A 24,556-nucleotide genomic window follows, 5' to 3' on the forward strand; every position below is an offset into this window, starting at 1 on the left:
CACCTTGAAAATCATTGTATTGAATTTCGAAGCAGGAAAACAGAGTTGAGAAGAGTGTCCGAGGTATGTGGGGTATACAAGCATCTTTAGAGCCCATTCAATGTATCTTGCGCCTTGATCGCATTGCCCTTGTCCACAAAGTCCAACAGCACAACGTTTGGGGCTCTGTTATACAGGCCCTTGCACACTGAAGCTTGCGCACCTATACTGCCTTTACCCGTTGCCGCGTTTGTAGTACCTGCCGCCGTGCGGTCTGGGACTTTGACTCCGAAAATATCGACATCCAGGAAGTGATTGACGATGTACATACGGCCGGATGGTGAGGCTCCCGAAGGCCTGTCGATACTACATCCGGAGAAATTCGAGTCCGTCACGTCATAAGGGGTCTCGAAGTAATAGGCAAACTCGTCGAGGATGTAATTCACTTTATTTGTGTTTGCGCCGTAGTCTAGAGCAACATAGGCGACGTTAGGGACGGCCTGATGAAGCACCGAATTCCAAGGGGGACGCGAATTCTTTGCAAGTCTTTTGATTGAAGGGAGAGAGTAAGAAGAAGTGGTAGGGTATAACGAACCTAAGAAGACAACCAGTCTTTTCCCACTCGAAATCATTTGTCCTAGAGTTGGCCACGAACCCAGTGGTAAGGGGTTGGACGCTGGAACAAATGCGTATCTGTCGATTCCACTCTTCGCGAACGCATTTCCAAAATCGGTGATATCCACCGAGTCGCCATTTGTGAGCAAGAGTGTGACGACTTCGTTGGCATTTGCATCAAGAAATGTCTTGATGGTACTAAGATAGGACTGCAAGGTCCCTGCATCCTCTAACAGACACGACGTATGGCATAGCTCCAACACATCCTTGTTGATGAGTGAATGATGAGTCTGGGCCTGCAGGAAGCGTACTCCCATGTTCAGCTGTGCCGTCACATCGATGTTTTGATTCTGCTGAGGCAGTTCTCCCACGAATGCCGAGTCATGGGAACCGACGAATGAGACTGCCGAGTAAGAGCGCGAGCAGTATTCTGAGCGTCCATTGCAGACTTGAGCGGCAGTATGTGCAACAGCCTCCGTTGTGGGTAGTGCATTGGCTAAGTGGCCCAGAAGCGAAGAGACACCGAGCAGAGCCGACGCCGTATGAATGGGGGAAATCATTCTGCTCCGATTTTGAATCTTGGGTTCCCTGCGGACGAGAGGCGCGCGCTCCGTGAGAATGTAGTAAGTTCTTGCAGGGAGGCAGCAAAGATTTCGGTCCTGGGCAGGAAAATCTTCAAATAAATAGGCCCAGCTCTAGAGATTAAACTGCAAGTGTGGTCTCCGGACGAGAGTCAGGGACAGTCACAGCCCCCCCTTCCCCCTCTGGTGCTATCACGAACAGTGTACATGGTTGTAAATGAGGGGGTGTCATGCAGGTGTTTTTTTTTCTCTCTCGGTCCAACAGGCTGAAAATGAGTGAAATCCGGCCCTCAGCATTCCACACGAATGCCGATCGTTGAGTGAGACGGCCACCCACACGACACTACGATTAGTGAGAATAGTGTATCACCGTGAGCGCGACGATGTGCTCATGGTCGCGCCAATTGAAATGATAGGCCCGTTTCCACGAGTCTAGCCTTATGGTCCTGTGGTCTAGCGCATGTGTTGTGGGCAAATGAGATTGTTGATGTTGACAGGGGGTTATCGCCCACACTGAATCTCCGGGTGGTGTGGAAGGTGACGAGAATCTGCAGCTGATTGGGGTCACTTGTCAACATCCCGAACGGGACCCAACGATGTTACCCATTCTATAAATCTCAGGACGATCTTGGCTATGATCGCCATCGCATGCTGACCATCCTTTTCATTTTCCCAGAGATGGGTGAGATAATCTTGGACTAGTCGATGCGCCTCGGTGGTGTTGCAGAATTCGGAACTACGCACTAACTAGAAGAGTCTACATGTACAGATGGCACTCCGTTGTCATACTATACAAGCCACGGGTCAGATCAGATCAACTAAATGCTTGACTTGATTACCAGGTTCATGCTCCAGTGACTGTCATGATATTTCCCTCCCCGCAGAGGACGAGAATACAAGTGCTCCTTCTCTGAATTAGTAGAGTTAGAACAGTAGACAATAATAAAGCAGGATGCGTTCATGGTGTTCAAAAAGCAAGACTCCTTGTCTCGACACAGGATTCTCATATTGACCATCCACGCAGACATACCTACCTAGACTTGATCAACTTGTTCAATTCAGACACTGCAATCATCTTGAAAAAGGGAAATGCTTTACTCTGCTACCGGTTTCATTTCGGCCCACACCAGAAAGTTGGGAACAATCACACTCGTCAGTTGACACCCTTGGACCACAGCCACACGTGGCTGGAGACCCTCCGCTGGTCAGCCCCCGCCAGTTGACGGGCCGAACCAGGCAAACAAAGGTCCGACCAGATCCTCCGCCCGCTCTCACGTTAAGTGAACGCCCTCTTCTGGTCTCCTGGCGCGACTCCACATGTTTACCTCCGAAGCTCACCTTCCCCTCCTCCGGCACCCGCATCCGCATCCCGTCCGCACCTGCACTTGCATTCGTTGATTGACTCCGCTTGATGACCTGCTGTCCGCTCATCAAGGCCACAATCACACACCCAATCGGAGCACACCGCTGGTCCGGTCGACATCCAAGCCTAGTTCCGCCGGTAGCGATGAGCGCTCGGAGATCTTGCTCATGAGCTCGATGGCCGAGGGCAGCGAGGGCTGGTCGAGAGACGACGAGCTTGATTTGGGCCCAGATGAGCACAACCATCCAGCGATCGGCTCGGACGCCGTCATCACCGATGTTCAGGCAGACCTTCCCCACAAGAGCCAGAGCTGATCGAAGCCGAGATCGACACCGTCGCCCGCAATGCCGATGCACACTACGACACGGCAGAGCAATCAATCGATTCAGACGGCCTGCAACTTCCGCAAACTCCACCTGCGAAGCAAGCACCACCGAGTGCGTCACCCAGCGACATAGAGAGCACCGCGTCAATTCCGGATGACACCCCGTCTTTGAACGTAAGGAGGCGCACGCTGAGCACTTAGCGAGTGCGCGAGAAAGGTCACTGACAACGCGCGATTAGGGATCAGCTCGGTCGTCTCAAGGGAGCAGTGGATTGGTCTTTCGGGGCTCACCGCGAGCTAGCCCAAGCCCGGCTCACCGTCCGTTTGACCTCCGTTTCCAGTCCCGACTGTCGACGGCATCCCTGATTACGCCCCGATCGGGCTCTCCATTCCTTGCGCAATTGCACTCTCGACAGTCGTCATTCGCGAGCCATGCATCGCCAACTCCTGAATCAGAAAACGAGGTCCCTCCGAATCCCTGGGATGTGGTGCGATGGACCAAGTTACGAAAGATTTCGGGGCAGGCATTCTCTGAGATAGGAAAGCGCAACTTTGGCAGGCCAACCTGTCTGACAGTGTCAACATCAATTGTGATTGGTACATCAAAGGGTATCATTTTGGTCTTTGATTATCAGCAAAGCTTAAAAGCGATCATCGGAACGAGCACAAAGGGTGAGTCTCGAGGCCTCGAATTGGTCCGCCTGTAGCTGGTAGGTGCTAACAAAACGCAGCTGTTGAATGCGGTGCAATCACCTCTCTCGCATTGTCCGCTGACCACTCGACCGTGGCTGGCGGTCATGAATCGGGAGACATCTTCACCTGGGAGATTTCCCGCCCGTCACGACCGTTCCTTCACATACCCGCGATACCGGTGGAGCAAATAGAGAGCCGGGCATCTGACGGTCACATCGCCGGCTCTGCTGTGATTCATGTGGGCTTTCTGGGAACGCGGCGCACTGCGATTGTGTCGGCCGACTCCAAAGGCATGGCCTTTTCGCATCTGGCCACACGGGGAACAGGATCTTTGGGCCGGACGGTGAAGACAACTCGGATTCTCGGTCGCTATCCACAGCTGCCGTCGGAAGATGCGCGCAGGAGAAAGCCGAGCTCGGTCTTGGCCTTCTCGCCGCTTCCACTTGGGAATGTAGAGCAATCGACTGATTCGATGGGTCTCGTGGCTATGTTGACTCCATACCTTTTGGTTATTGTCTCAACAACCCCCGTTGCTCGAACTCAGCACAAGTCTCCACGTCCAAAGGAAGTGCCTGCGCATAGCACCATGACGGGTGCTCTGGCTTGGTTTCCCGCAATTCGCCTCAAAGGCAAAGATAGCCAAACTTCAAACACGAAGCTCGTCTACTGCTGGTCAAATGTATTGACGGTGCTGGAGGTGACAGAAGCGGAGACCGATGGAACGACGAGCAAGGATCGTCCTGCGAGTCTGATTTTCCGAGCCCGGAGCAGATGGCAGGCTGACGAGGCTATCGTAGCTGTCCAGTGGCTAAGTCGATCTGTACTGGCAGTGTTGACAATCACTCAACGTCTTCTCATTGTAGAAGATCATACTATGCACGTGACGGACTCTATCGATCTCGCGGGCCGCCATATCTATCATGTCGATCTCTTCTCATCTCAACTGCACAATGTGGTTGAGCAGCTGGATGAAGAAGATACATCAATGCACGGAGTGGTTGCGGATGCCTTTTACATGAGTTTCCGTTCGTACAAAGGCCGACTCTTCCTGCTCGGCTATAATGAAGTACAGTTTGGCAGTCTGTCTAATTGGGCTGACCGGCTTCTCGCTTTGATGGAAGCTGGCGACTTTATCAGTGCCATCCGCTTAGCAACATCATACTACACCGGAAGTGCGGAGAAGTTGACAGTTGGACTTCCCGATGAGGACGCTTTGAGAAAACCCATTGTGCAAGAAAAGCTGATCGAGATGATCTCGGCGTCACTCAAGTACGCATTTGGCCGGAACGCCGAGGCAGATAATGCACAGCTGGAGAGCAGGCAACTCGAAGACCTTGCAGAGGTATCAGTCGTTGCCTGTCTTCACATGGCGGACTTGGAATATCTCTGGGAGGAGGTATTTACCTGGTACGAGGAGAACGACTCTGCAGGGATATTCCTTGATATACTAGAACCGCGAATCATCGACGGAACTATACGATCTCTCCCTCCGACCGCCGTCAAAGCTCTCATCAACCATTTTATAGGGACTCACTCTACTGGCCGTTTGGAAGAGATCATCTGTCTGCTCGACACAACAACCATGGACATCGACCAAGTCACGACGTTGTGCAAGCAACACAACCTCTACGACGCCTACATCTACGTCTGGAATCGTTGTCTGATGGATTATATCGGTCCATTAGAAGAACTGTTGCGCCAAATTCCCACGCAGCAACCGGAGACGCTAGTCAATGGGGACTATGCGTATGAAATGAGACGTCATGCCAATGCGATGAAAATATTTCCGTATCTGTCATTTGTCTTTACTGGCCGCATCTACCCGACTGGAGAAAATATGGGCGATGACGAGGCCTCACAGGCCAAAACTGACCTGTACCAGTATCTATTCTCGGGCCGATCCTCCATGATGGACACTGCAGCCGGTGGGGATGGCGCGTTCACTCAGCTCAAAGCTATGCTGAAATTCGACGCTTCAAGCTTCATGAGCATGCTGAATGAAGCTTTTGAGGATAGTTTTTTGAATGATTCTGAAGTCGAGGAGGGTCCGACTTCAGGGATTTCCATCAATCGTCAATACCTGATAAGCATTTTGCTACAAGTGATGGACCCATCGATTTTCGATGCGATTGACACCATCTATCTTGACATGTTTCTTGCACGCAATCTCCCCAAATATCCACAGTACATTTTGCTTTCAGGCACCACTCTTCACCAAGTTCTGGTCCGACTCTGTCAGTACCCGGAGCAGGAAATGGCCGGAGATTGTGAGCTGAGTGCAGAGTACCTCCTGTCCTTCTACCACCCGCCGGACATTCAGAGCATGGTACCTCTCTTTAAAGAAGCCCGTTTTTTTCGTATTCTCAAGTCGACCTATCGCTCCGAGAAGCAATATGCGCAGTGGATTGCAACTTACCTTGAAGACCCACATGACCGGGCGGGAGTGTTTACGGCCTTGTACGACTGTCTCCGCTCTGGAACCGGACTGGGCAAGAAACAGAAACGGGATGTGATTGAGGTTGTCAAGCAGCATGCCGGAAGCATTGCAACTATCGACGTGAAGCGAAGTGCGCAGACAATGCAGGATCTTGCTCCGGAGGCCCACGCGTCATTCCTTCAGAGTTTGGCAGACAATTCCTATGAACAATATCAGTACCTCCAGGTATTGGTCGAGCCCCAAGGACAAGCCGGCGAAGCCAAGTCTGTGCCTCAAGTCGAGAAAGCGATGGTAGAGCGATATGTGCAGCTCCTTTGTCATTACAATCCATCTCATGTTGCAGATTTTGTTGATGGTTTGCGGATGGGCGATCTTCACCTTGACAATCTCCTTCCATTCATCGAGGAAAGCGGGGCCATCGATGCTGCTGTCATCTTGCTCGCGCGACAGGGCCAGGTGCAAGGCGCTTTGGATCGTCTCATTGCTCATCTGGGCACGCTCGAAGCGGGTCTAGTTGGTATTCTCCACAGCGTTGGTGACGCGCCAGATGTTGCCAACACGACCGAAGCGATTGATGACCTGCTTGAGTCCTTGAAAAAGTATGCAGGGGTGGGGACGTGGCTGTGCCAAGGCCAGACCAAAACTGCGTATCAATCGCACACTTCGAGAGCGTCCGCCAATGGCCACCGGGGTGCGTCAGCACTCGACATGCCCTTGGCCTTTGACGAGACCCTCTGGCTTGGTCTCATCGAAGCTGTTGTCCGAATTGCGAGCAATGTCTTTGCACTGATGAGAAGCCACGAGACCAAGGGTGACAACTCGAGTGGTTCGACTGCGATCACAGCGACGGAAGGTATCAGTCGACTGACCGCTGACTTCCGAACGTTGGTGCAGCAGATTTTCACCTCGCTACTCAACAGTACCGTGAAAGGTGGCGGGTCACCTGTCAGCGAACGGAACGACATCTCCTTCCTTCGAATTTTGAGGGCTTTCCTAGCTCGTGCTGCCAGCTGGTCTCCATCTCTGCAAGAGCTACGGGCTGTTCTCGCGTCGGTCTTCTCGGCTTACTCATATGAGAGAGCTCTCCTCTCGCTCGCCAACGGCATGCTGGATCGTGACCTCTTTGTGCACGTTGACGAGGTTGCACGGCTCCGGCAGCAAGGATGGCGTCCGCGGGGGCAGGCCTGTGAAATCTGCCGGCAGCGGATTTGGGGCTCCGGCGTGGGCTCCACGCACTGGACCGCGTGGGAGAGAAGACAGGCCGACGCCCATCAGCGCCGCCTTTTTCGCCGTCGCGAAGAAAAGGAGGGCGCTGCATCCGAGCGTGGCAAAGGCAAAGCTGTTGTCTCACGCTCGTCGGCTCATGACCACCACCACGACGTTGCCGATATGGTTACAGGTGCAGATGGGATGACACCATCTATTGAACCGGTGGTGGTCTTTGCTTGTCGGCATATCTATCATCGCAAATGCGTGACGGACAGTATCAACAGCCGTCAACCTCCCGCGCCTCATACACTCGGCTCGCTAGTCCCGCACGATCATCCTGACTGGCCGGTGACGGAATTGTTTTGTCCAACATGTACATAGTTTTCGTATCGGAAGCGGCTTACTTTATTTTATTTTGGGTTGTTTTGTTTTTTGCCTCCCCTCGCTTTCCATACCCCCTTGTTCTCCTCCCTCCCTGGAAGTTCACCTGTTTTTTCTTTGTTTGGTTGTATCAGCTCATTTCCATCCATCTCTGTCTAACATATATACGTACTTTCCGCCTTGTGACCGGGCGAGGATCTCGATGACTTTTCGGGGTTTTTCCAATTACCTTGGAGAGGTCGGGATGGATGAATGGATGGATGGACGTATCATCATGCTGCGCGTCCACGATCTGGAACATCCAATCAATGGGACCAGTGGACGTGCCAATCGATGTGTCTGAGACTTTGATTCGCGCCGTCCCCTCCCGCAATTTGTGTGCTCCGGCCATTTCTTTTCGTCTGCCGACTAGCCTCGACATGGCGCTGTCTTGGTGAGCTCTGTCTCACGCAAGTTGCGCAGAGACAGGCAAGGCCGTCCCACTTCGGGGGCTGGAGGCTTGAGAATTTTGGAGCTGGCCTCCGAACCCGAGAAATTGGACCACCTGTCGGAAGAGGGATGTTGGACCCTCCGGATACCCGCCTGATGTCCTCGAAGTCGTGGGTGTGCCTCGTGAATGGACACATACACCTCGCCCCCGTGAGACCCTGGCTTTTGTCATTGTCTCGGCGGCGTACCGCGATCTACGGCCGTGGAGGATCGCTGTGGAGAAACCCACCGCGCATGGGATGCGGTCCCCACTCCTACTGAACTGACACTTGTGCATGGAATTCATCGGTCCTCATTCTCATTCGGGCTCACATGTCCTGGCACAGTTCCTCTTCGGCTTTTGCAGCCGACACGGCAGGATGACTGCGACCGGTCATGCTGCAGGATCATCTCTGATTCCACTCCGAGGTCACATTTGGATTAGAAGAGTAATGATTTGCCGGTCATTCCGGCCCGACTGTTCGGACCGTATTTTGTCGCTTTTACTTGTCATCACGTGCTTAGATATAGCTTAGATTGCAGGGGCTCGCTCCCCACCAATCTCAGTAGTACTGTCTTCATCCTCTCGCATTCCTTCCAGACCTTCCATGTAGATCATCAGTTGCAGGTTACGAATCTATGACCTCTTTAGCGTGATGATCTGGTCTTCCCACGAAGATTCTTGAACCGTTCTTGCCCCACCTGGACTTCAGAGCACCGACAAAGATGGATTCCATTTTGATTGCCGATATTGACGAAACGCACTCGCCTTTTCTGGTCAACAGTAGATTTATCCCCCGGAAAATCAACGGACCTGGTCACCAGGGCCTCACAGTTGGCTTAAATGATACCAGGTCGGTCGCGTTATTATGGCCCTGTGCCAATTTGAAACTGCAATCGGACAATATCAACTACCGCTGCCGGCCATAACAGACAGACCCAATACCACCGTACCTAGGTCATCTACGGGCAAAGGAATTCAACGTAGCGGGCACGTGGAGATTACTTACCAGGGAAAAGGCTCTTGCTCGAAAGACCCTTTGCCGTATGATACGTTATGCTCCTGACATCCGTGGTCAAGTGTCCGTCTGGCTAGGAAAGTATGGAATCCCTGTTGAATAAGCTAGACCCTAAGGGTGGGCTGCCCTTGCATGACGCGTTCCGATTGCACTTGCATGGTGATAGTGTTTATTGTATCGCTTTCTACTCTTAAGTATTTCTCCACTGCGTCCTCCGATGATTTCACGGTTCAGATATGGGACTGGGAAGGTCGGGGACTTGGAAATAACGCTCCAGGGCTATGCGACAGCCGTTAGCGATCTTGATACTACCCTCCATAGTCCGCTGGTGTCTAACTAACTTCTTGCAGCTCCGATCTTGCCATAAACATGTGAGATTTAGCAGAAAGATACAGAAACTTTTACACTTTACAGGGGTATAGCGATATCGTCTGGGTAGTGATGTTCGTTTGATACCGAAGGGGAGTTTACTCGCCAGCGCAAGCAAAGACATGAACACGAGGTTATAGGACGTGACTATTGAACGGGCATTGAGGAAGGATAAAATAAGGTCACACTGGCTGGATGCGTGGTATTTGTCAATATCCCGATGGAAAAGTTCTCCTCTCTACTGCGGACAATATGACCGTTCAGGTATAAGATCTTTCTCGGCCAGGTGAAAAATCAATTTAACTATGACTCAGGATGAAAACAAGTGAGATCAGGTCCCGGTCTAAGGCCTTTATGCTCAGCAGAAGCTCCAGTACTACGTCTCGGCACCGCCTCGAGGTGCCCACCGATGTGGGGGAGTATCTTGGTTTGACGGAGTGTACACCCCTCCTTCGTTTTCGATCCTTTGAGAACAATGTCCTTCGGCATCCATGTGATTGATGTATAAGAAAGATATGCATTCCCAGGTACCACTGTCAAATTACCTATTAGTTCTAGTACTGAAGTGTTGGTTGACAATGGCGAAACATTGTCTTTGCCCGTGCAAGCTTGGGCATGTGGTACATGAGCGCACATCCATACTAAGATTTTGCGAACCGCTCCTCTAGGGGCAGCGCAGCATTTGAGCTTTAGTTTGAAAGTACCTGATAATTTTTTTTAAAAAAAATTTAGTCGAGATCCCACAGGCTGGGTAGACTGGATAGGGAGGTAAAGGTCGACGGGACTTGTACCCGAGTGACCTGAGACATCAATCTCACAGGCCTTTTATGATCTCTAGGATACGGTTCAACCAGTGAGAGGGCGTATTTGATCCCTTCTCTCTTTCTCTCTCACACGTCGTTTGTGGGGATGTGGCGCGATGAATAGACGCACGGCATGAACGAGTCAGCGACCGCAGGAGGCGCACCGTCGGATGCTTGTGAAACACGCCGATCCTATAGAAAGAACGAGACTTGGAGGGGGGGAACTTTAATGGACTGCGTCTGAAACTTGGTCTGAGTAGTCCATCTGCCGTCTGATCTTTGTTCAGCAACAACAAGATGAAGAGAAGCAGAGGAAAATGAGAAAAGAAAAAGAGGGAGAGAAAATAGAGATGAAGGCTACCTTGTCTTGGAATTCCGCGTACGATGAGACTTGATGGGTAGCCAGGAGACTGAGATCACATTGCCTAAGGAAAAGAATAAGAACCTTGAGGTTTTTTTTCTCTTGCAAAAACCAGTCGATTGATGAGTACTCCTCCACAAGTCTTCCAGGACGTTCCTGGTCGTTGATCTACGGGGAATCCCCAGGGAGCCCAGCCATCCGGTTTAATTTCTCAATTCGAGCCTTGTCGGGTCCTCCGCTCTGATGGTGAAGGGGGAAGCTGGAATGAACTAGACAAGAACATGAAGAAAGGTCTTGCGTCTGATCATCGGTACTTTGAGAAAGTCGTATTTCCCAGATTCGACTCTCGAGGCTGAGTGTCACTCTGGACTCGGGCCATGTGCGCCCGCATGTTACCAATCGATTACTTTAAATCAGACCGAGAACATGCTACACAATATCAGATGATAGTTTACGCGATATCGAGAGAACCGTGCTACTGTGGCTACATCAGATCCTCAGATCCTCAGACTATCCTTTGCAGCCCCCCCCCCCCCCCCCAGCACTTCATGTACAAACCACCTCCGCGTCCAGTCTCCAGTCTCCGTCTCCGTACTTGATGGCCTGTTGCAGAATCTCCCAACTGAACTGATCCAGTCTACTCTAATTCTCAGACCCGCAGTTCGGTGAGTGGATCCTCGCTTCTCCGATTGTGTGCCGTCCGCACCCCCTAAAAATGAGGAAATATTTCCCTTCGGAGTAATGCCCTCACTCTCAAGGATTCTTCCTCTTTTTGTCGTTCACGCGCCCAAGTTCGGGCTCCCACTTGCCAAAGTGGGAATTCCTCTCCGTGTCATGGACACTTTGCGAAAGAAAACAAAAAAGGACTTTTTATCCCCCCCCCCCTCTCTCACACGCGCACACAACATGGATTTCGTTGGACCGTCGCCCCTGGATTAGGGTCCTGTCATGCACGTCCCACATCGAGTCTCGAGATCGGGTCCGGTGGATGGCTGATGGCTGGCTCAGGGACCGTCGCCTTGCCGCGATGGTCTGCGAGAATTTCAGATGGCGTTTCTATCTCTCCGATGCTATTGTTTCTTTTCTTTTTCTTTTTCTGTTTTTTTAATTTTTCATTAATTCTCATTTTCTGTTCGTGTTCGGCTGGTCAGTCAAGGTCTGTCCTTTCCTTTTCTGCCACATATAAGCCTTGACTAGTCGCGCGGTGGTTTCGTGTAAAAAGCATCTTGTTTCTAGTATCTTTCCTTTCCTTCTCTGTGGATGGTGTTTCTCATGATCGCCTGTGAGGAACCATCTTGTTGATACTCAATCCATTACTCCCTCATAGACCGTCGCTCCTTAAAATCTAAGTTCGTCGTTCGCCGAGACCAAATTCTCAACGATCTTTGCTTTTCTGTGAACAGCATACTGCATCAAGAAGTACACAACCATGCACGTCCTCTCAACGCTCATCTCGAGCTTGGGCCTTCTTGCTCAGATCAGCGGCGCCGCCTATACCTTGCAGGATGACTACGGCACCACCGACTCGTTTTTTGACAAATTCAGCTTTTTCACCGTATGTCTTCTTGTTCCACTTACCCCCCCTTCTTCTCCCGGGATTTTCCCACAACACACTAGAGACGAGACATTTGCTTTTCAAAGACTGACTCGCCAATCCGAAATCTGGCAGGATGCGGACCCCACCAACGGCTATGTGAGCTATGTCGACCGGTCGACGGCGAGTAACGGCGGATTGATCAGGTCCACGGGCAGCTCCGTCTATATCGGCGTCGATACGCGAAACCAAGCCTCGGGCTCCGGACGACAGAGTGTCCGGTTGACCAGCAACAAGTCGTACCAGCACGGACTGGTGATTCTTGATCTGGCTCACATGCCCGGGAGCGTGTGTGGAACGTGGCCTGCCTTGTAAGTGGCCGTTACTCACCCATCTCGCTTCCCTGGCAATGTAGACCATAGATCTAACCAAGTCGATTAGTTGGATGCTCGGTACAAATTGGCCCAGCAATGGCGAGATTGACATCATCGAAGGGGTCAACACGCAGTCCGCCAACCAGATGACTTTGCACACCAGCGACGGCTGTTCGATCCAAAATTCAGGCTTTACGGGCTCGCTCGAGACGTCAAACTGCTTCGTCGAGGCCTCGGGTCAACCGGCCAACTCCGGCTGCGCGATTTCCAGCAACAGCGCACAGTCGTACGGAGATGGATTCAACCAAGTGGGTGGCGGAGTCTACGCCACAGAATGGACCTCGTCGGCGATCAAAGTCTGGTTTTTCCCCCGATATGCGATCCCTTGGGATATCACCAGTGGAAAGCCAAATCCCGCCAGCTGGGGAGCTCCGACAGCTGCATTTGCGGGGAGCTGCAATATTGACTCTCACTTTAACAATCTCCAGCTTGTAAGTTCATGTCCGCATCGGTCGTTTCTTTTGCCCTCTCTTTGTATCTTTCTCAGAGGAGCACAGGACTAATACGTGCGTGTGCAGGTCTTCGATATTACCTTCTGCGGTGACTGGGCCGGCAACGTCTGGTCCTCCGGCACTTGTCGCTACAAAGCTCCCACCTGCAATTCATTCGTTCAGAATAACCCGGCTGCTTTCCAGGAGACCTACTGGAGCATCAACTCGCTCAAAGTGTACCAGGATAACGGGAGCCCCCTGGGCAACATCCACGCCCACGCCGCTGCGCACATTGGTGGTAAGCAGGCGATCGGACAGCCCATCGCTCACCGGAGAGGTACAGCGCCATACATTCGCCCAGGACCACGTCCAGTCTAGCACGAAAACCAAGGACTAGCTTTGGCAAATGTCGATGACTGTCTCCATTCGACTCACATTGCGATATCCAATTCTTTTCTTTTCTTTTTCCCCTCTGGAAAGGCGCATCTTACAGTTGGGGAGATCCTGCGATATGTCTTGTACATTTTTTTTTCATTCTGCTGGACGGAAGAAGGCCTTTCTTGTTTCTTTTTTTTTTCGGGCTGTTGGCAATTTGTATTTGAGATATCCTCTTTGCGGATCTTAGACCCATGAATGAGCTTGAAAGCTGACATGGTTTCTTGACGGTTGATGACTCTTCGATACCCCTGTCAGATATTTGATCGCGAAAGCTCTGAAATTTCATATTTGCACATATTGCGGGCCGCTGTTGATTCGATTAAGTGATAGAAAAAAAAGACATGATATTAAATTCAACATGCCAATGTACTGGTGGATTTATTTGCAGGAGAGACCTATCCAGTCCCTGTTGCCCACACCTGCATGGAAATCGTGGTGTTCGTTCGGTTGAGAAGAGTGAAATGACGAAACCCTGTGCGCAGGGTAAAAGGGAGAGAGAAGGAGAGACTGCGCTCTCATAGCTTGAACCCAAGCACATCTCTTTGATCGTCTGTGATGCGACCCCACTCCAGAAGCAATCGGAAGAAATAAATCTCCATATCCTCTTTGCGAAGTGCGGTCTCTGCCCATCCGCGTCCCTGTTCAGCTATCCGCCATCCTTCATTCAAATGAGGCTCCATGAAAACTGGCGGCTCCCTGCTCTCCTGCTGGTCTGTGGGTTTTGGACCGGAAGCGCCAGCGAAATAAGCCAATGTGCTCCAAAGCCCGTGAAGACGAATGTCGACAGGAACAAAGTGATGCCATGAGATGATGCGTGAATCGAACCATTGCCGGAAGAGACCGGTCCGAAATGGGAGACTGCGGCTTTGCAAAAATGGAAGAAAGCGACCACTGAATCCTGCTCCGTCAAGATCGAAAAGGAAGCGATGTGACCAGTGGGCCTGGAAATCAACCCAAGAGTGTGGACCGAGCTCCTTGTCCTGGACATCGCAGTCGCCACAGCGCGTGATCGGGGTCGCAATGTGAACATTGGCCTGCAAGTTCAAATCCCGGGCAGGCGCGTCGCCACCCATGGATTGGTATTCGTATCGACCAGACTCGGCGGGGAGGAGAACCGAGACGCGACCCTGAGTGTTGTTATTCACCAAATGAGAGAATCGTTGTCTCGGCATCCCCTTCCACTCATTGAAGCGACTATAGCCTTCGGACGTGCTGCCGATCCAGTACAGAGAGTTCTCCTTCTCTGGGTATTCGGAATCCGGATGTTCCTCGGACGGGCTATGGGTGATTTTGTCCATGTAGTTCCAAGGACTGGGGTATAGGATATCACTGAATCCAGAGAGCGCGCTCTGACTAAACACTGGAACGAGCTCTTGAGATACTTTGAATGATGCAGGGGAAATCAAAAGCCCGTGAAGAAACCCGAGATCTGGCTGATGGCATATTTCCGTAGCCTGATGAAATCCCACTGGAAACTGGCCTACTGTATGCGGAGCTACACAGCTCAGGCAGAGATCGCGTCGATTCCATACACGCCTTGTTCGCACCGGAGACGAGGGCGGACAGACTGCACTGACGTATGAATCAAGCACACCTTGCCATGCACCGTCTGTGAAGATATCCTCGCTGATTGGATCATCAGGCTGAATTGATGTCCAGCCAAGGTGCCGATCAGCTGGCCACCAATTCAACAAGTCATCATTGGGGACGACCTCCCAACTCCGGCTTGTGCGCCTCAGTTGCATCAATTTCTCCCAAGGTACTGCCACCCGTGGCTCGTCGTTAAGATTGAGAACGATGTCCATGTCCGGGAGATGCTCGGCAAATGTTTCGATCATGTGCGCCGCACCCGTCACCATCCAGGCATGAGTTGGCTTCACATTTTCTTGGACTTTGACCTGACCGCTCCGAATGCTGATTGCTCCGAGATCATTGAACGGATTCGTCGCTAATTTGTGAGTCATCTCCCGGATCTGCGAAGGCTGGACTGCTCGAAATGGGAGGAGATTCTCGTGAATCTGATCAAATTCGTCGATGATCACCGAAGAGCGGTTCGTCGCGAATTCGTACCACTTATCAAACCCTGGCGGGGGATGCTGTTGATATCTTCTCCGGTATCCGCGAACAGCGTCAGCTAAAGTTTTGCTTAGGCTGGCCTGTGACATGTAGTTGTCATAGTGAATTTTCCCTCCATATATCAGTGAGTCGATGGGATGCGTTTGGTGAGAGCCGTCCTTGGTCAGGATTGAAGCTATACTAATTGCACTGCAAACAATAAATAGGCCTTGCAGCACAACATTAGCGCGATGCACAGGCTTAGTCTCTTCTGCCGTGAGAACCTTCGACGCAAGAAACCATACGGCGCCCAACGTAGAAAAGACGATTGGAAGCGAGGCGTGCAAATGGGAGACGTAAAGGAGGGGAATATCTTCCCAGAATAGCGTCGAGCGTGTCGAGACAAAAACGAAAACAAATCCTCCGAGAATTGATAATCCGACAATTTCGAAGTAAGGGAGCTGGAAAATGAGTCAGCGTTCAAAAGAACTCATCGTTAACAAGAAAAGAAGAAACTTACGATGTGCCAGCCTGAAAGAATAAATACCACACATAAAAGCCCTTGTCCAAGTGCACTTCGCAAGTATTTGGTGTCCAGAAGAGACACAGCACTGTGTTCAGGGCGGCTGTTGTTCACATAGTGCCCAAAAATAGTCCAGGTTGCAGCGAGTACCTGTACCATGTTAATCAGGAGAGGGCGCAATAATACCAGACTGCGATGGAGCATACCACAAGACCAACTCCAAGGGAGATGTAGGTCCGCTTTCTGCGAGGCTCCTCAAAGACCTCAGCTAGGCTGATAAGAATTGCCGAATCCAGTATCAAATTGCCTAGTTTGACAATCTGCATATGTGTAGATTCATTGAGAACAATCGGGCAGATGTACGACGATTGACTGCCGTAGCTCAGTGATGAAGCAGCGTACCCGCCTGCGGAGACGAGGAACGCTCCCAAAACTCCCCTCCATCGACTATGGGAGAGCGAATACAAGCTCCTTCGACAAGTCGATAATGCGATGTTGGAGGATAAATTGTGGAACGGTTGAAGTCCAGTGTATCCAGCCTGTGAGCCCGGGGCGTGGCTTCGCAGGAGCTCATACACGGCAATGACGAGGGGAATCGCATACTGTAGAGCAATGATTTGTGTCAGCCGTTGTCGTAATGTGGGCAAAGTAATAACTTACGGCATATCCAGCTGGCGCGCATTCATTGTGAAGCGTCGCCCGTCGGAATAGCTCAATCCGGACCCCCAAAAATCCAAGTAGCCCTCCAATCTTCCACCAAAAATGTTGCGAGGTCGACGGAGAACTGCGCGCATCAACAGCAGGTAATGTTGAACATTGCGACGAGAGTTCATACTGATTGGCAGCACCGGTGGAGTTTTTCGCAGTTGGCGACGGAGGTCGCGATGTCGATGCGACGAAGCGACCAACCGCCAGGAAGGATAAACCCAATGAGAAGCAGACTTGTGTAGCTGTCGTGACGGGTCGGTCTTTCTCGGGTCTCAAGTTAGTCGGATGCGATTACGCAAGCTTAAGCTTGGTCAGATTGATCGGGGGAGCCAACCAAAAGCGAATGTGTATTTGTATGTCACCGTAAGAAAGAAAGAGCTCAGAAGGAAGCCTCTATGGCAAGCGATTTCTATCAGCAGCTGTTCATTTTTGGAAATTATTCTTCTTCCAGTGCAAAATTGACACGAACGATGATGCGGAGCCAACTTACCCCAGGCATACTATCAGGCCTGTGTCGGCTGTCACTTGAACCATTTTGCAAGGCATGCTGACGAGGACCGATCTGCTCATTTGTCTTCAGGAGTCATAATGCAAGGATTGCTGAAAGCTAGGCCATTTCTCGATGGACTGAATGTGGCTGTATCTGGGAAAATATGGAAGTTGGAATCCAAGACGGAGAGACTCACGGGAACGTGAAAAGCAACCCCCTCCGGTGGAGACTACGTTAAGTGAAAGTCAACTGACATTCTGTGATCAAATCATGGTGGACCAGCCATGGCTGGTGCCCGCCACAGGCTGACTTGACTACGCTGTGGCCTAACAGGCTTTGCACAACCTAATGAAAGGCCTGGATCTCCTATTGCGGCCGAGCGATAGCAGTGCGTCGGTAGTGCCGGAAAACGTTGATTGATTTGCGACTCCTGAGGGCACGTCTCCAACCATGGACCGTCTTCTCGCGATGGACCCCCGCGCCAATGATAATCGTCAAATTCCCTGAACATGATGAGGGATTGGCACTTGAGCTCTGTGAGGTGTGGAAGCTACGGACGGCAGACGCCCTCAGAATGGTTTAGAGTGCGTTTCCCGGAAATCAACAGACGATAACGGGCGATCAACGACAGAATAACCAGGACTGAGTCGATGTCGGGGCCCACTTGGTACGCTCAGTGCGTCAGACCCCCCCCACGCAAATGGTCCGAGCTTAATTTGTTCGAACCAACCGCGCTTTGGCTGCATGGCTAGGATGGCTCGTCCAAAAAAAAACCAAAGTTTTTGTTGAAGAATCTGTATGTCAGGTATTTACTCGAGAGTGTAAGTGATGGACGTTGCCGTATAAAAGGAAGACTGCTCGATGCATGCGTCGGTGATGGTGCGGTTGCATCGTCAGCACTTTGAATGCGGTTACCGGAACTCGGGTTCTGGCAAGTCGGAAGCCAAGGACTCGGGACGGAGGCTCTAGCATACCCACGTGACTTTCCTTCCAACGAGGTACATGACATAAGCACCAGATCGGACGGCCGGACGGTGGAACCCGCGCCCGCGCCCAGGCGGTGTAGTCCCTGGACCATTTGCGAGTTAGGCGGTCGAGGTTAGCAATATGATTTTTTTTTTTCGGCCGCCATATTCGCACGCGACGAGCTAGGTCAGAGTGGTCCTATCATTGAAAAAAACCCTCAAGCTTTTCGCTGAGGTCAATCGGTCGACCTATTTGATTTATTGCAGTCCACATTGCTTGTCATCGCTTGAGCGGAAAACAGGATACCCCCCTCGCAGGCAACAAACGGCGGAACGACATTCGCGGCCAGCTCCGCAATTTCACAATGCCGCGCAAAGCGATTGACTCGCGCATCCCGGCCTTGATTCGAAATGGCGTCCAGGAGAAGAAGCGCAGCTTCTTCGTCGTTGTCGGAGATCGGGCGAAAGATGTGATCGTTCACTTGCACTACATTATGTCTAGTGTGGATGTGAAGCAGAACAAGTCTGTGCTTTGGGCATACAAGAAGGATCTGCTGGGCTTCACAAGTCACCGAAAGAAGCGGGAAAACAAGATCAAGCGGGAGGTTAAGCACGGCATCCGTGAGCCGAACCAGGAAGACCCTTTCGAGCTGTTCATTACCCTGAACTCGATTCGTTACGTATACTACAAGGAGACGGAGAAAATTCTCGGTAACACATACGGCATGTGTATCTTGCAAGATTTCGAGGCTATCACTCCGAACTTGCTCGCCCGAACAATTGAGACGGTTGAGGGAGGTGGCATGGTTCTGCTCTTGCTGAAGAGCATGAAGAGCTTGAAACAGCTCTACACCCTGTCCATGGATATTCACTCGCGCTACCGCACAGAAGCCCACGACGATGTGGTAGCTCGATTCAATGAGCGCTTTATCTTGTCACTTGGAAGCTGCGACTCGTGTCTCGTTGTAGACGATGAGCTGAATGTGCTTCCCATCTCTGGTGGCAAAAATGTCAAGCCGCTCCCTCCTCCCGAATCCACTGACGACTCAAACTCCGGTACCAAGAAAGAGCTGAAAGAAATCAAGGAAAGTTTGGCAGACTCGCAACCCGTCGGTCCTCTTTTGAGCCTGGCTCGCACTGTGGATCAAGCTAAAGCCCTCCTCACTTTCGTGGACGCTATTGCTGAGAAGACCTTGAGAAGCACCGTTGCTCTCACTGCTGGCCGTGGACGCGGTAAGTCCGCCGCCCTCGGTGTTGCTATCGCTGCGGCTATCGCGCATGGTTATAGCAACATCTTCATCACGTCTCCCAGCCCTGAGAACTTGAAGACCTTGTTCGAGTTCGTGTTCAAAGGTTTCGACGCACTCGGATACCTCGACCACGTCGATTATACTATCCTGCAGTCCACCAACCCGGACTTCAACAAAGCCATTGTTCGTGTGAACATTCACCGCAACCATCGCCAGACCATTCAGTACATTCAGCCGCAAGATGCTCATGTTCTGGGACAAGCCGAACTATTGGTCATTGATGAGGCTGCAGCTATTCCCTTGCCCCTAGTGCGCAAGCTTATGGGTCCTTACCTGGTATTCATGGCCTCTACGATCAATGGCTACGAGGGAACCGGTCGATCGCTTTCTTTGAAGCTGATTCAACAGCTTCGCGAGCAGGCTCGCGGTGGTATCAAGACTGCTGATGCCGATGTCGCCGATCGAAGCACTGGCAAGATCTCGAAGAACACTGACAAGAACCTCGCTGGCCGATCTCTCCGTGAGATCACTCTTTCTGAACCAATCCGTTACGCCCCCGGTGACTCTGTCGAGAAGTGGCTGAACAAAGTTCTTTGTCTCGATGCGACTTTGCCCAAGTCTCGCATGAACACTCAGGGTTGCCCGCACCCGTCGCAGTGCCAGCTCCTCCAGGTGAACCGTGATACCCTTTTCTCGTTCCATCCGGTCTCCGAAAAGTTCCTTCAGCAAATGATGGCCTTGTATGTTGCAAGCCATTACAAGAACACCCCCAACGACCTTCAGCTCATGAGCGACGCCCCCGCCCACCAGTTGTACGTGCTTGTTCCTCCCATCGACGAGGAGGCAACAAAGCTTCCCGAGCCGCTTTGCGTGATTCAGGTTGCTCTTGAAGGACGTATCAGCAGGCAGAGCGTCCTGAACAGCTTGAGTCGTGGTCAGCGGGCTGGTGGCGATCTCATTCCTTGGCTGGTATCTCAGCAATTCCAGGACGAAGACTTTGCGGGTCTTTCTGGCGCACGAGTCGTCCGGATTGCCACCAACCCTGAATACGTCGGCATGGGCTACGGCTCCCGCGCCATGGAACTTTTGACCGACTTCTATGAGGGCAAATTCACCAGTCTCGACGAGGGAGTCTCGGGTCCCCAGGAGGAGATGGTCCGTGTCACCGATGAGGAGCTTGCCAACTCCACTCTCCTCGACGACAACATTCAGGTTCGGGATATCCGCTCGATGCCGCCATTGTTCGGCAAGCTAAGCGAGCGACGCCCCGATTCTTTGGACTACCTGGGTGTCAGCTACGGCCTGACCCCCTCCTTGCACAAGTTCTGGAAGAGATCTTCTTTCCACCCCGTTTACTTGCGTCAGACCCCCAACGAACTGACTGGCGAGCACTCCTGCGTCATGTTGCGCACTCTGGCCACTGGTGCCACCGATGCAGGCTGGTTAGGAGCTTTCTCCCGGGACTTCCACCGACGATTCCTTGCGCTGCTGTCTTACCAATTCCGCGAATTCCCCTCGGTGCTCTCCCTGAGCATCTGCGAATCTGCCAATTCCGGAGCCAAGCTCGATTCTTCTGCTGTTGTTCGCACCCTGAAGAAGGCTGATCTGGACGCGGCGTTTTCGCCCTTCGACCTCAAGCGATTGGACAGCTATGCAAACAACCTGCTCGATTACCACGTCATCCTGGACATGGTCCCAGCGATTGCCGAATATTACTTCGCCAACCGCCTTGCTGGCAAGGTTAACCTCTCGGGTGTGCAGCAATCCATCCTTCTGGGGATCGGTCTGCAGCGCAAGAGCATGGATGATCTTGAGAAGGAATTGAGTCTTCCTTCATCTCAACTTCTCGCCATGTTCCTCAAGATCATGCGCAAGATCTCCACACACTTCCGTGGTCTGGTTGAGGGGGCTGTTGCGGAAACCATGCCCGCTGAGCAAGTGGCCGCCGATGCCGCCTCCGGCGCGCACGATGATCCCGTGGTTGAAGACCGATTCAAGCCCTTGGAGACCGGTCTTGAAGACGAGCTTCGTGCGGGAGGTGAGGAAATTGACGAGGAGCTTCGGGAGAAGCAGCGTGCTTTGATTGACGCTCTTCCTCTCGACAAGTAAGTTCGCGCTACTCATTCACGGTGTCTCCTTTCGGTCCTTTGGATGAACAATAACTGATTCTTAGTCTTCAGATACGCAATTGATCATGGCTCGGCGTCTTGGGAGGAAGCAGAGAAGCAGATTCGCTCCGGCGGTGCTGCCACCGTCAGTGTCAAGACCAAACAAACGAAGCGCAAGAAGGGCGAGACCGCGCGGGACATCTACGACAAGGAGATTGACTCCAAGCGTCAAAAGATGATCAAGAAGGGTACTGAGGGTCGGAAAAAATAAAAAGTGTTCTTTGGTGAACATGATTGGTGATCTATCGGCGTTCCTCTGCATTTCCTCCGGTGTTCTTATGGCCTCTCTCTCTCTCTTGTTTTGTTTTCTCTAAGTAGAAATTTCCATGTCTTACCTCCTAGTCATGCTACTTTCCTTGTCGCGTGTATATAAATAAATGGCTGAATGTTTCGTTCTATCCACTCTTCTACCAAGGTTCATAGCAAAGGAAATTGTGTGCGTTCAAGAAATACAAAGTAATGAGCTAGTTAGGACATGCTAAACATACTATGCGACAGTAAACAGAATGCATCACGGAAGTAATGACGGAGGCTGATGCGCTAGCTAATACTCTGCTCAAAGCTCGTCGTGCTTTGGCTCCTCCTTGGCCTCCTGGTCGACCTCTTCAGGTGCAGTCTCGCCCGTCGCTTCCTCAGACCCGGCTTCGGTTTCGGCCTTTTCTGCTTCCGCCGGGGCTTCGACGACGACACCCTCGGGTAGTTTCTCCTTGGCGCCCTCTCCAAGACGAATCGCATCAATCCACCTCTCGGCGGCTGCGAGTCCAGAGTTCTCGGCATAGTCGTAACGACGGAACCATCCGCGGCGGGCGTTGACGGCAACAATCTCCATTGCATCACTGGCGCCCAATCCAAGCGATTGGCGCAAGTTCTGTGAAGCCGAGTTGTCTGCGGGAACGCGATAAATTGGGAATAGATGTGTACCGCGCCTCTGGTGCCGGTGTGCGATTTCAGACAAACTCGCCAGTGCGTGGGTGGCAGTTGTCGGGAGTACAGCCTCGGACTCTGCTGATGCGGGAAGGAGAACCAAAACGCAAGTGGCAGATTTTGAGCCGAGACAGCTCGATTGCAAAGATTCCGAGGTATCGAGTGAAGGAATGGGCGGAACGATGGGCACCTCCGCAGGCTTGGCCTCGGGGGTTGGCTCGGCATCAGGAGTAGACTCATCGTCCTCAGGAACACGACTGGGACCTTGGGGGCCCCCTTGGAGGACTTGGAGGGCTTGGACTTCTTGGCCTTGGCCACTGGAGTTGCGGGCTGTCCGCTTGCATCGGGGTTAGGCGAGGCGAACTGTTTGAGGAAGTCGGCGATGGGCTGCTTCTTGAGCTCGCCTTCGTAGACTTTGGGCTCGCTTTCGCTGTCGGGGATAACGACCAATGTGGGGAACTTGGTGACGCCAAATTTCTGCACGGAGGCAGATTCTTTGTTGCGGATCTGAGCCACGTCGACGGCCCCGAGGAAGTCAATCGCCAAAGCGCGGATCAGAGGAGTCGTGGTACCCTTCTCGGTGAACAGAATCGCCTTGGGTCGCTCTCCGTTCTGTTCCAGCCACTGGTCGAAGTCCTTGTCTGTCACACGCTTGACGTGGTTGGGGATGCGGTCTACCACCGCTTCAACAATTCCCTTGGCGCTGCGCGCGCCCTGATAGTCCTCCACACGGGGCTTTCCAGGCTTCTTGGACGGGGTCACGATCTTGATGGTAGGGAATCCCTTGACGCCCATCTGGCCACAGAAAGGCTTGTTTTCATCCTCATCGCAGTTCACCGCGGCGACCTTGGCCAGACCTTTCAGGTTCTGTGCCGCCTTCTCGTAGGCTGGTTTGAGGTTCTGGCAGTGGCCACACCAGGGAGCATAGAATCTAGCAAGAAGACGTTCAGTCAGCACAGGCGATGCTCTGACACTGTGTAAAATCTGAAGATCTGGAGGTTCCGATCGCTTGGGTGCAGGGAGAAATGCTCACTCAACGACCTGTAGGAATGGAGGGAATGATTAGTCTTTGCTCTCTCCAAACTCAGACCTCTGTTGGGCCTTACCGAGGTGTAGTTCGAGTCCGCAATCAATGACCCATAGGTCTTCTGGTTCAGTTGAAGAACCGGTGAGTTCTTAGTGTAGAAACCGTTGGCCGGCAACGCCGCCAGCAACGGAATGAGGGCCAACAATGAGCTTTGCGGCAACATTTTGGAGGGGCACGATGCACTCGCGGAGACAGAAAGGCAGGGAAACCACAAGGCACTTGGTTGACTTCAGCGAACACCAGCACTTTGAGGGCCAAAAGACCATGGCTTTGCGACTAGTGCCAGATCAGCAACAAGTTGTCCAGACCAATTAAAGTGGGTAAAAGAGAGAAAGCAATCACTCCCGACTTTATTTTCGCAAGGTGTCCTGAAGCTCTTGGCATGCGGAGAGACCGAAGCTTCTCCAAATCGGAAAAGCCGCCGTGTGCTTGATTTGGGGGCTTTCTGGAGCATTCGATGCGCCACAACGGTAGGCACATTCGTGGTGCAAACTCCGTCCAGACAATGACCTGAGCACAGAGAAATTTGTAGGTACTCACTTATGACAGTACTGGCTAGTTCCGAATGCTACTTAGCTCTTTGCCGTGTAACAGTTGTTGCTACTAAGCTAATGGTTCGCCTGTCTTCACGGAAGTAAAGATAATAGCAGTATGTAAAATACTGGATCTCATCAAGGTTCGGCCCGCTATAGATAGGAACACCTTTCGGTAGAGGTAGATTATCTTGTCGTGAAGAATTTCAAATCTGGCCTCGCGTGGGCAACGTGCTACTCCGTTCATGAATGGCATATGCTTCGTTGCCTCGCAGCCGCTCATACGCTCCTTTAAGCGTCTCTTCTCACCAGCAGCAACTACAGTGTATTAGCCACTCGTCACGACTGAACGGATCTCGCCTGAGAATCAAGGATCTTTGTACATGATCCTTTTTTTTTTATTAAACTCCAAA

General features: G+C 51.9%; 6 protein-coding genes across 6 annotated transcripts; 3 read left to right on the forward strand and 3 right to left on the reverse strand.

Annotated features, from left to right (window-relative positions):
• Positions 1-86: 86 nt before the first annotated feature.
• Positions 87-1,154, reverse strand: POX_e07014 (PI-PLC X domain-containing protein 1; the record flags this gene model as incomplete). Its single annotated transcript, XM_050115825.1, has 1 exon — positions 87-1,154. One exon carries the CDS (start codon positions 1,152-1,154, stop codon positions 87-89), a length of 1,068 nt encoding a protein of 355 aa, XP_049968285.1.
• A 1,551-nt stretch (positions 1,155-2,705) lies between these two features.
• On the forward strand, positions 2,706-7,583 carry POX_e07015 (uncharacterized protein; the record flags this gene model as incomplete). Its single annotated transcript, XM_050115826.1, has 4 exons — positions 2,706-2,816; positions 2,864-3,037; positions 3,103-3,535; positions 3,595-7,583. 4 exons carry the CDS (start codon positions 2,706-2,708, stop codon positions 7,581-7,583), a joined length of 4,707 nt encoding a protein of 1,568 aa, XP_049968286.1.
• A 4,449-nt stretch (positions 7,584-12,032) lies between these two features.
• Positions 12,033-13,380, forward strand: POX_e07016 (Endo-1,3(4)-beta-glucanase; the record flags this gene model as incomplete). Its single annotated transcript, XM_050115827.1, has 3 exons — positions 12,033-12,508; positions 12,579-13,002; positions 13,090-13,380. 3 exons carry the CDS (start codon positions 12,033-12,035, stop codon positions 13,378-13,380), a joined length of 1,191 nt encoding a protein of 396 aa, XP_049968287.1.
• A 575-nt stretch (positions 13,381-13,955) lies between these two features.
• Positions 13,956-17,260, reverse strand: POX_e07017 (uncharacterized protein; the record flags this gene model as incomplete). The annotated part of the gene is made up of 6 exons (XM_050115828.1): positions 13,956-15,956; positions 16,016-16,168; positions 16,225-16,620; positions 16,679-16,986; positions 17,061-17,119; positions 17,217-17,260. The coding sequence occupies 6 exons, from the start codon at positions 17,258-17,260 to the stop codon at positions 13,956-13,958; spliced, it is 2,961 nt and encodes a 986-aa protein (XP_049968288.1).
• A 1,286-nt stretch (positions 17,261-18,546) lies between these two features.
• POX_e07018 (RNA cytidine acetyltransferase) lies at positions 18,547-21,810 on the forward strand (the record flags this gene model as incomplete). Its single annotated transcript, XM_050115829.1, has 2 exons — positions 18,547-21,536; positions 21,612-21,810. The coding sequence occupies 2 exons, from the start codon at positions 18,547-18,549 to the stop codon at positions 21,808-21,810; spliced, it is 3,189 nt and encodes a 1,062-aa protein (XP_049968289.1).
• A 345-nt stretch (positions 21,811-22,155) lies between these two features.
• POX_e07019 (putative disulfide-isomerase) lies at positions 22,156-23,773 on the reverse strand (the record flags this gene model as incomplete). The annotated part of the gene is made up of 4 exons (XM_050115830.1): positions 22,156-22,840; positions 22,888-23,454; positions 23,557-23,564; positions 23,630-23,773. The coding sequence occupies 4 exons, from the start codon at positions 23,771-23,773 to the stop codon at positions 22,156-22,158; spliced, it is 1,404 nt and encodes a 467-aa protein (XP_049968290.1).
• Between the last annotated feature and the right edge of the window lie 783 nt (positions 23,774-24,556).

This window comes from Penicillium oxalicum, chromosome V, assembly GCF_001723175.1.
Source record: "Penicillium oxalicum strain HP7-1 chromosome V, whole genome shotgun sequence".
NCBI classification, from domain to species: domain Eukaryota; kingdom Fungi; phylum Ascomycota; class Eurotiomycetes; order Eurotiales; family Aspergillaceae; genus Penicillium; species Penicillium oxalicum.